This window comes from Nestor notabilis, unplaced genomic scaffold (genome assembly GCF_000696875.1).
Source record: "Nestor notabilis isolate BGI_N333 unplaced genomic scaffold, ASM69687v1 scaffold6286, whole genome shotgun sequence".
NCBI lineage: Eukaryota > Metazoa > Chordata > Aves > Psittaciformes > Psittacidae > Nestor > Nestor notabilis.
In genome coordinates, this window is record NW_009933233.1 from 3519 (window position 1) to 15290 (window position 11772).

Here is an 11772-nt window from a genome sequence, read left to right on the forward strand (position 1 = left end):
TCAGCTTTCTGATGTGGATCCTATTTCCAGGTGAGGAGGTAACTAGACAGGTCTCTTGGAGACATGGCAAACAGAGTATTAATAGTTATTGTGGATTATAGGAAAGTTAGGTCTGTGGAAGACAACCTCTATGTTGACAGATGAGAGAGAATCAATGGAGGGAGGCCGCTAAATGCGATAAAGAAGTTCTTTGAGAATACAGTATGTTATCTTTTCTGTTTGGGATGCCAATACCTCGTTTTGATTTGCTGTAGGGCATTTGCAGGTCCCACTCTAGGAGGATTTCTAAATGAAAAGCTCGGTTTTGAATGGGCCTCAGCCATCCAAGGAGGATGGGCACTGTTAAGTGTAAGTAATTTCACATTTTTTGCTTTTTGTATCTATTGCAATTATGAGCTGTTGTATAAGGTTGTTATTATTCTTACAATTGTAACTGACTGTTTTCCTCAAAGGGTCTTGCAACTGGAATATTCTATATCACTGAGGCAACAAAGAGAAGGTATGCTGAGATATTTATTCTTCATTTTACTTGCAGCCATGTAAAACAAACCTTTGAAAGGTGTGCTTCTATTTTTTCCTCACTACCAACCTGATAATGAATGACAAGATAAGCAGTAAAAGTACTGCTTAAGTACTTTGTCTCTATGCTTTCCTAAATTCATACTGACTTAAACAAAGACCTAAACTAGGCAATGCTAGTTCTATACAAGCAACAGGACTGTGGTATTAACAAACAAACCCTACTGATGGTTCCTCCACAAGCATGTCTGAGCTGGAATTGACTGGATAGTTTCATTCAGGGAGTAGTGGCCAATGCTTCAACGTCTGGATGGAGGTCAGTGATGGGTAGTGTCCCTCAGGGGTCCATAATGGGACCAGTGCTGTTTAACATCTTCACCAGTGACACAGACTGTACGATTGAGCTCACCCGCAAAGAATTTACAGATGGAGCTGTTGGAGCAAGTCCAGAGGAGGGCCACAAGGATGATAAGAGAGCTGGAGCACCTCCTGCATGAAGACAGGCTGAGAAAGTTGTGGCTGTTCAGCCTGGAGACCTCATAGCAGCATTCCAGCATACGAAGGGGGCCCACAAGGGTGCTGGAGAGGGACTCTTCATTAGGGACTGTAGTGGTAGGACGAGAGGTAACAGGTTCGAACTTAAACAGGGGAAGATCAGATTAGATATAAGGAAGAAGCTCTTTACTGTGAGGGTGGTGAGGCACTGGAACAGGTTGCCCAAAGAAGTGGTAAATGTTCCATCCCTGGCAGGGTTCTAGGCCAAGTTGGACAGAACCTTAGGCAACATGGTCTAATGTGAGGTGTCCCTGCCAATGGCAGGGGGTTTGAAACTAGATGATCTTATGGTCCTTTTCAACCCAAACCATTCTATGATTCTATGACACCAAACTGACTGGTGTGGTTGTCATGCCTGAGGGATGGCATGCCATTCAGAGGGATCTGGACAAGCTTGAGAAGTGGGCTCATGTGAACCTCATGAGGTTCAACAAGGCCAAGTGCATGGTCCTACACCTGAGCTGGGGAGACCCTTGGTATAAATACAGGCTGGGGACTGAAGGGATTGAGAGCAGCCTTGCCAAGAAGGCACTGGGGGTACTGGTGAATGAAGAGCTGGAACTGAGCCAGCATTGTGCCCTCACAGCCCAGAAATCCTGAATACCGCCTGAATATCCTGCACCAAAAGGACCATGACCAGCAGAGCAAGGGAGGTGATTCCCCCTCTCTGCTCAGCTCTCATGAAACCCCACCTGGAGTACTGCATTCAGCTCTGGGGCACCCAGCATAGGAAGGACATGGAGCTGTTGGAGCAAGTCCAGAGGATGCCATGAAGATGATCAGGGGGCTGGAGCACCTCCCGTATGAACAGGCTGAAAGAGTTTTGATTACCCAGCCTAGAGAAAAGAAGGCTCTGGGGAGACCTTATAGCAGCCTTTCAGTACTTAAGGGGGACTTACAAGAAAGATAGGGACAGACTTTTCAGCAGGGCCTTTTGTGATAGGACACTGGGTAATGGTTTTAATCTAAAAGAGGGGAGATACAGGCTGGATGTGAGGAAATAAAAATTTTACAATAAGGGTGGTGAGGCACTGGCACAGGTTGCCCAGAGAAGCTGTGGATGCTCCATTCCTGGAAATGTTTAGGGTCAGGTTGAACGGGGCTCTGAGCAACCTGATCTAGTTGGAGACATCCCTGCAGACAGGGGGGTTGGACTGGGTGACCTTTAACCATCCCTTTCCAACCCAAACCATTCTGTGATTCTGTGAAGTGATAGGTGTGAAAGCAATAGTACGTACTTTGTGCAATAGTAGGGAGCCAAATCCAGTGATCCACATAGCTCTTTCCATGTAATGTGTGGCTTTTTGCTATAATGTTGGTATTGCACTGAAGTATTTAGAGAATACTAAACCTGTTTCTTTGCTCCTGTTGTTTTCCTTGTGCAAACAGTTCCAGTTCCAGCCTGCAAAATCCTCCTGGTACTAATGAAGAAAGAACTCATCTGATGAGCAGTGAATCATAGCCAGACATACTTTCAATTCTCAGTTTACTATTGTGGTTTAACCTATTATTGAGATGAGTGGACTTAACAGTGTTTCATTATTCTGGACCTGGGATACATGATCCCTTGGTGAATGACCAGTTGTGGTTTAGTTGTAGCTGCATTACTATTTTGAAACACTAAACACTGACTGTCTTTCTTTTGGAAGTCTTCACGTGGATTGGCTGAAGTGATGAGTAACCCTCAGATGTCAGCCTGTTTAATTGTGTTCCATGTACAGTGCAGCACTGTATGTGAAAGAAGTGTGTTTTCAACGCTTGAGCCTGCTGTGCATTATTCTTGGGTAAAGCTACTATTTTGCTACTGTGATTTTCTGTATTTTTTTAAAGAATGTTCATTATCTTGTAATACTTCAACTGATAATGTTGAAACAGAATTTGAAACGACAAAGCATTAAGCACAATATTTTTTTTTTTTCAATAAAGCAACTTTTTTTCCTAAGTTTTGCAAATTTTCTCGGACAGCAGAGCCTAAAAGACTTTCTATCTATCAACATTTGTATTATCCTGAAAGTGCCTGAAAATGGGAGGCAAAGGTAATGAAGAGAAGAGTTAGAATCTCTACACAGAACTAATTGATCTTAAGTCCTGGAGGAGACTTGGCATCATGTGTATACATATACGCAGAGATATATGTATATTTGTGTTATGTTTGAAGACTCGGCTTGATGTTTGTGAGATCTATTTTTACTAATAAATGCCAGCTGAAATGTTTGTACTAATTGCCTCTGCAACAGTAGATCTATCAAAAGTCTAGAGCTACTATTTTCCAACAGTGAGGAAAAAGAGTATTTCCTCACTTCCTCTGGGTGCTTGGCAGAACAGATCAAGGAGACGTGAGGCAAGGGCATACCTGGCAAATTCACACTAGACCACTTACTGTTGTGGGAAGCGTCATTTAACTTGTTCTTGAGCCCACAGCTCGATTTTAGAAGGAGTTCTCTGTGCTACCTGATTTTCCATTAATAATAAAAAATGGTCTAGCCCTAGCAATTTACAATCAGTATCTCTTGTGAGTAGCTACTGGATTTACATGACAAATACTTCTTTGTCTGCCACAGCCCTTCCTGGGGCAAGCAAGAACTGCTCTGGTAGCCAGCTGAACTGTGAAGCGTCAGGGTACCAAACGGCAGGCTTCCCCTAGAAACATCCTGGCAATAGATCCTGTCCTTTTGTAACGTGTTAGACTTTACTAAAACCTCAACCTATGATGAGGTGCTGACCCTGCCAGTGCCAATGGTGAGGCAGGTGAGAAGGAGCTGAGAGAACTGGAGGTAAGCACAAGGTGCAGAAGTTGCAAACCTGTAGACATGACTTAATTGTTCTCTTTGTGAAATGACTTGTTCGCTTACTTGATCTGTGCTGTTTGAACTTGAGTTGTCTGGGATTACCAGAAAGAGCACGAATGCCATTGAAATTTAATGAGCTGTCCTGCAATGCATGAACTGGACTAGACCTCCAGTAGAAACTAGACAGGCTTAACTAACCCCTCTAGCTTTCTGACAACACATCTTCTCCCCTCTTCTTTCTTTCATGTACACAGTGGAGGCAAAAGAAAACTGACAAGGAATCCTGTGTTCTAGTTTGTTGTTCAGACTAACCCACAAGCATGTTCTCCTGCTGTGATTATCCAGGGATCCTGGAACTATAGTTAGAGCAGTGGGATCTCCTGTGGGAAACTCAACAACCCCCTGGCTGGTGCTGTGCTTGTCTCATGCAGTGGCAGGTCTAAATACCCATCTGCTGTTATTGACGCAGTTGTACTGTCTGTGGAGCTGTGATAAGTAGAGACTGTGCCAGGTACATACAAACTACACTTGGCTAGATCAGAGCACCCCTGAGCTGGGACCAGCACAGGCAGTGACGGTGCGGCAGCACCGAGCTTGGGGCCAGCCACCTGCCTCCCACAGCCCTGCCTGCAGCCCCCCTGTGCCCTCCGGGAATGTGGCAATGCTGGTCTTCACTGAGATTTCCCAGGCTCTGGCTTGTTGTGACCTGGGCTTGCCTTGAGCTGCATTACTACAGCAATGCCACACCTGCATCATTCGCAGATCTGGCAAGCGATGCGTTTCTTTGGCTGCAGCACAGTGGTGACTTCTCTGCTGGTGGAGCAAGGCAGGATTGCTCAGGGCTGTGGGTCTCTTGGCTTTGATGTGTGAGGCTTTCTGGGCAGGGTGAAGGCATCTCCTGGTGTCGGCTTTCTGCTGCTCCCGGGAATTCCCAGGTTTCTGCAAGAATTTCCTTTTAAGTCCCCTGACTTTGCTTTGTCCCCGTCCTCCTCCTGAGCGACTTCCAGGCTCCAGACATGGGGCTCCCTAAAGCTCATACCTGTGCTGTGCTTTTGGTGCTGTCTGCTCTGCAGGCCTGTGCCCTGGACAGCTACATTGCAGCTGTCTATGAGCACAGTGTGGTGCTGTCAGAGGACACTGAAGTGCCAGTTTCTCCTGAGGAGGCCTTGATGCTGATGGACAAAAATCTGGCGATTTTGGAAGTGGCCATAAAAGAAGCAGCCAAACAGGTATTATGGCTCATTACAGACAGTAATTTTGGTAAACACTGACTGTTTATTCATTTTCTTAATGGTGTTTTTTGGGTTTGTGTGTTGGCATCAGGGTGCCCATATCATTGTAACACCTGAAGATGGCATTTATGGCTGGGTCTTCACAAGAGAAACAGTCTACCCTTATCTTGAGGATATCCCAGACCCACAAGTGGACTGGATTCCCTGTGCTGATCCTCAAAGGTATTGCTCCTGCTGTGCGTGGGGGAATGATCCCATGAGAAAGAAGGCTGCCTTTAGGAGTGGTTGTTGAGAGTTTTATATATCTTGGAAGAACTGCTATGAAATGAATCCAGGTTAGGCATCCTGTAGTTGCAATAAATAACTTCACACAGCTTCCTTCCTCATTTTTATCTTTTTTTCTCACTGTATTTATTTTAGTTAGCATACTCAGAAAGGTTGAGATTTATTTAAAACAAACCCCAAAAACTTACAGAATCTACGTTTCAGTAATGTATCCCATGCACGTTGTAGAAAATGTCTTAAGATACAGGAATATTAGGAGTATTTGTAAATAAAATAGCAGCTACTACTGAAAAGATATACCACACTATTTCAAATTTGCATTTTTTAATCATGATTTGGTAGGCTTTTTATTCTGTCATTTTCCTTAATAAATGGCACCATTTTTTGAAACTTCAGTGTTTGGTAAAAGTTTGGTAAGACAAAATGCACCATAGAAGAAACAAATCCTATGCTCCCTCTGCACAGCAGCCAAATTGAGAACTGAAATAGAATGGCTGAGATTAACTCCTGTGTTGATGTAACGTCAATGCTGTGCCACACATCAGCAGCAGGAGGGAGACTTCAAGGTGCAAGGAAACCCCTGTGCTCCTCAGTTAATGTGAAGCCAGAGTCTGAACACACTGAGCTTTGAAGCACAAAACCGCTGCCTTCTGTTGAGTAACAGAAAATAAGAGTTTCTTATTAGATATGACTAACTTAAACCTATAATTCATGTGATCTGTAGTCTCAGTGTTCGTATTTTTATAGATTAACTGGTTTTGATGTTTTATTTCCTTTCTTCCTTCCCTGCTGTTTAGGTTTGCTCCCTCACCTGTGCTAGAAAGACTGAGCTGTCTGGCAAGGAATAACTCCATCTATGTGGTTGCGAATATGGGAGACAAGAAGCCATGTAATTCCAGTGATCCAAGGTGCCCAAATGATGGTCACTATCAGTACAATACCAATGTTGTCTTTGACTCAGAAGGGAAACTGGTGGCTCGCTATCACAAGGTAAGAGGATTTTACAATATTCAGGAAGTACATCATCCTGCAGTGATGAAAGATGTGAAATAGAAGCTCCTTCCCAGGCTTAAATGTATTTGTACAAAGAGTCATTATAGAGCAGGTGTCAGAGGGCAGGTGAAAGCCACTGCCTTAAGATATTTTCATTCCTGCTATTCTGAATTTACTAGCAAATAATTAAATGGAATTAATTAAAACTCAATGAGCCCTCTATTTTTACTGCTTCTTAGAAGGAAGTGATACATGAGATATTCAAACATTAATGTCCTAAACGCTTGCAAACTAAATACAAATCCCCTTCACTGGTATAGATCAGAACCATGGATATTTGTGCTTGACTTCTCTTGCAGTGATATGAAGTGTACTCTAAGAAATTAAGATATAGCATGTTCACAAACATATTCTCCATTACTTGTATTTAAGTGAATGAGTATTATATTCAATATTAGTGTGATTTAAGTCGTTTGATTTCTTTTCTAACTTATTTTTGTCTCCATTCCTTCCTTTCCATGAACAGTACAACCTTTTTGTGACAGAGAAACAGTTTAATTACCCTAAGGATCCAGAATTTGTGACTTTCAATACATCCTTTGGCTACTTTGGCATTTTCACTTGTGCAGACATACTCTACCACGACCCAGCTGTGGTCTTGGCAAGGAGATTTCAGGTTGACACCATTTTGTTCCCAACTGCTTGGGTTAACACTCTTCCACTGTTGTCAGCGGCCCAGTTTCACTCAGCCTGGGCGATGGGAATGGGTGTCAATTTTCTTTCAGCAAATTTGCACAACTCCACTTTAGATATGACAGGTAATGTGATATTGTTCTAACTGATCTTGTTGATGTGGGTAACATTTATATGCATGTATTGAGTTGGCCTGAGCGGAAGTTCCCATCAGCTTTAGGCATGCATACGCCTATCAACAGACTTAGGACAAGAAAACCTGTACATATAAAAAAGAAATCAAAACGTGATATGTAAGAACTTGGAAATGCTTAACTTGACTAGAACACCTTTAGTTATTTGTTAAATGAGTTTATGTGTGTGATTCTTCATCTTCTGGCCCTGGCGTTTATCGATGAGCTCATGTGAAGGCCCAAACTTTTTTTGTCCACTAGGCGGAAACCTAGCTCTGAAATGTTCTCCTGAGTCCTGCAAACACTTCTGGACTGCAGACCCTGCCTCAAGTTTTCTTTGCAGGCTCGGTTTTCACTGTATGTTTTTCCTGAGCAGATGCTAGAAGTCAAGCACAAGTTGTGCGGGCATGTGCTTGCAGAAGTGAGAGAAACTTACTGGTGTTGCTAAACCGTAGCCCTAAACTTTGCTTTCCAAATAAGAGCAGATGTGGGCCGTTCCTTTAGTTCTGTCATTGATGACCCCATGTCATACAACTCATATGCTTTATGGACAGCTTTTACTCAGGAGTAAATATTTATGTATTTATGTAAAGAGCTTGCATAAAGATGTGACTTTGGTAATATCTTTTCCTTACTGATTTTTTTTGACTTGACGATGTTACCATTCATTTTAGTCAGAAATACTGATTTCTAATGCAGCTAAACTCAGTGAGGAACATGTAGCTTCATCCACTTAAATTATATATAATGGCAGATAATTAACACACTAATCTTGTCACTTACAATACATGAAACGTCAGAGTTTGGTCTGCTTTCTACTGATTGGAAAAAGCATTGGGTTAGGATTGTGGTCTGTGAAGGCTTAACTTAGTTTCAAAACAAACAGTAAATATTAGAATAAAATTTGGCACATATTTAGTTAGGGAATAATGCTTACTTGTCTCATACTCTTCCTTTCAGATTAAAAGCTTTCTGGTGTTCTGTTTGCAGGGAGTGGTATTTATGCCCCAGATGGTCCAAAAGCATATTATTACAATACAGAAATGGAAAATGGTCACCTTTTGGTGACAGAACTGAATTCACACCCACGTGTCTCTCCTGACTATCCCGCTGCTGTTAACTGGAAACTGTATGCCAGCAGGATCGAACAGCTTCCATCAAACCACCACTATTTCAGTGGGACTGTTTACCATGATCTCTTCTCCTTCACGGAACTCACTGAACCTGAGGGAAATTGTGCCATTTGCCATCAGGACCTCTGTTGCCATCTGAGTTACAAGATGGTAGAGAAGCAGAAAGATGACATTTATGTTCTGGGTGCCTTTGATGGGCTACATGTTGTTGAAGGAGAGTATTATTTACAGGTAAATGGGTTTTTGTTCTTGTTTGGACAGTGGGAAGGCTGCAGTATTCTCTTTGCATACCGTTAGCATTTCTCTTATTTTTGATTGAGGGGGGTGAAGAAGAGGTGCTTTTTTGGCCCCTTTGAAAACATCTGTTTTTTTTCATGAGGCATTTTGACTTCATTAAGAGTCTTGACCCTGCTTTTCTGTCTGTGTTATAAATGATGAAAGTGAAGGCCCTGAGCTGACCCTATACTTTAGCACTTAAAGGGTGACAGGTCACCCAGCAGTTTTGGCAAGGGCAGACCAAGATAGATACATAAGTTTCTCTGTGCTGATTATATTTTCTAGAATATGTCTTGCATAAGTTGGTCTTCAAGTTTTGCAGGTTGTAGGTTTGGCAGGCTCTATTGCTGAGGGGAGACCTTATCACTCTCTACAACTACCTGAAAGGAGGTTGTAGCGAGGTGGGGGTTGGTTTCTTCTCCTAAGTAACAAGCAACAGGACAAGAGGAAATGGCCTCTTGTTGCACCAGAGGAGATTTAGATTGAAGATTAGAAAAATTTCTTCACCAAAAGGATTGTCAGGCATGTAAGAGGCTGCCCAGGGAAGTAATGAAGTCACCATCCTTGTAGGTATTTAAAAGATATGTAGCTGTGGTGCTTAGGGACATGGTTTAGTGGTGGACAGGTTAACAGCTTGACTCAATGGTCTTAAAGGTGTTTTCCAACCTAAACAATTCTATGGTTCTGTGATCCTAAGGAGGTTTCCATGTATGTGTACAAAAGGGAGAGAAGACTGTAGAGTTTTCCCTGTCTTCACAGGAATGCTTTTGTCACAAGAAAGCTGTTTTCTGCTCAGTGGTTTTTACTATTGTGCTGATGTGATTTTCTAACATGTAGCTGTCTAACAAAATGAAGAAACTAAATATGGGTATAATATTTGCATTCATATGGCTTGTCAGTGTATTGATTCTTTTCAGTTTTGCTGTTAGTTTTTTTCTCTGTATCTTTGGAGTATTGCCATTAGAGTAGGCAAGTAAGTATGCCTTCAGTTTTTTAGGAGACCCAGACAGAGCTGAAGTAACTTCCTTAGGTCACAAATTATTCCAAGCCTATGACTAAATCCATTATGCATTATGCATGAGTGCAGACAGAACTTACAAACATACGTGGATACACACAGACACTGCTCTGCTGCCGTGCTGGCAAAGAACTGCCTTTTTACAAGTTTAAAGTGCCACCCTCCTCTTGGTGTAAATAAATTAATAGATGTATTGGATCATTTCTTCATCATGGCAGATTTTCTTATAATCAAATCCAGCTCTTGATTGTTGAGAGCTTAGTGGTATTTTGCCTTTCTGTATCTTCCTCCCTGCAGATATGCACTCTGCTCAAGTGCAAGAGCACAGATCCAGAAACATGCGGGCAGCCGGTGGAGACGGCTCAGACCAGGTTTGAGATGTTCTCCCTCAGTGGCACGTTTGGCACCAACTATGTCTTTCCAGAAGTCTTGTACAGCAGGGTGCAGCTGGCGCCCGGGGAGTTCAAGGTAATGGGACATCCTTGTGAGTTGTCTGACGTGTAACACAAATGGTCAAAAAGCCACTATAAGACACAGGAGCAACTTGGTAGTTATCAGTGTCCTATATTTCAGTAACTGGCTGGAGTTCAAGGCAGCTTTACTTCTGCCTAATTTTCTTGGTTGCATCAATGCAGCAGGGTCATTTTACCAATTCCCTTCTTCCTTGTCCCCTCAAGTCCTCTAGAACAAAATCTTGCTCAAGACAGAACCATAGTTTTTCTCATACTTCATGGTAGCTCCAAGTGAGCTACTTCATCTCTCAACTAGGTCAACATTCATGAATGTATTATTTTGTAATTGTCATACAACAGTGTTAGTTTGCTAATGTTCCTGTTTATTTCACTTTTCCACAACTAGGTGCTAACTGGTGGACGTCTGATAAGTCGAACTAGTACACCAAAGCCAGTTTTGAGTGTAACACTCTTTGGGAGGTGGTATGAAAAGGACCCTCCACACACAGAGCAAGCTTCACCATGATTTCACTGCAGATCTTTTAAGATCTCATCTGCTTGTTTCTGTAACACTAATTAATCATAATAAATCATAATGTCAATTGATGTTAATTAATGTTAATACAGGTAATTGTAATGACATTCTGTTTATCATGTTACCTTATCTAACAGCATAGTCATTGCACATTGATTTGTTGACTTGATTTTGCAGCAAAAATAAATCACTGCTGGGCAGTTCTCTATGTGTTTTTATACAGTAGTTTAGGTTGTCATAGACTTCATGTTGACACTGGGGACAATAGAAAGTAAATTCCTCTGACTTTAGTAATGTAGGATTCAGGTATATAAGAGAGGGAAGTGGCTCAATAGCAACCAACTTTTAATTCTTTGAAATTTTTGGTGGAGTATTGGTCAAGAGTGCAGGCAAGTGTTGGGAAAGGCTGATGAACAGCTTACACACATTGAACACACTCACACGTGTGCGGGTGCAGGTCCTGCAGACGGTACTTCCTAGGCAAGTGGACTGGATTACTTTGCATGGCGCAACTAAGATTGCTTTGTATGGCTAATTCTGTTGTCTGTCCTGCAGGTTTATTCAGAAATAAAAACATTGTTCACATTTAATCTGACCAGCGACATAGAAAAATAGACTTGCAGGATGCAAGATACAGTATTTCTGAATAAAGTCAACGTTGTAAAAACAAGATTTTAGTCTGTAAATGTATTAAATTGTAACTCTTCACAATTAATATGGTAGAAATAATGGAAAACACTCTGCTTGCTTGTGAAGAAAAAATACTGTAGCTTTGCATTTCTATCTGCACCATGGGACATGGTGTCCTCTTACAGCTAAGCAACATTAACTATGTGCTCTGGCTAAAAATGAGTAGCTGTTGGTTTCCTCAATCCTGCTGCACATGTCCTCATGGTTTTGTAGGGATTGAGTGGTTGCAAGTGTGACCCTTAACAGAGACTTCTCCACAGCAGGATTAACCCTTTGAATAAGGAGTTGTCTTCCACACAGTCTCTCTTAGCACAAGAAAAGGGGAGGACCACAATCGGAAGACAGACTACCTCTACAGCTAAGATGATTTAGCAACAACTTGCATCCTGTTTCACAAAAGTAAGTGCTCAGATAGCCACCATCCTCAGG

The 11772-nt window shown here is 42.1% G+C and overlaps 1 protein-coding gene across 1 annotated transcript; it reads left to right on the plus strand.

Annotated features, from left to right (window-relative positions):
* The first annotated feature begins 4909 nt into the window (after positions 1-4909).
* LOC104407475 (pantetheinase-like) lies at positions 4910-10644 on the plus strand. Its single transcript, XM_010016774.1, has 7 exons — positions 4910-5092; positions 5187-5317; positions 6178-6370; positions 6900-7191; positions 8230-8603; positions 9964-10134; positions 10525-10644. Exons 1-7 carry the CDS (start codon positions 5033-5035, stop codon positions 10642-10644), a joined length of 1341 nt encoding a protein of 446 aa, XP_010015076.1. The 5' UTR covers positions 4910-5032.
* The last annotated feature ends 1128 nt before the right edge of the window (positions 10645-11772 follow it).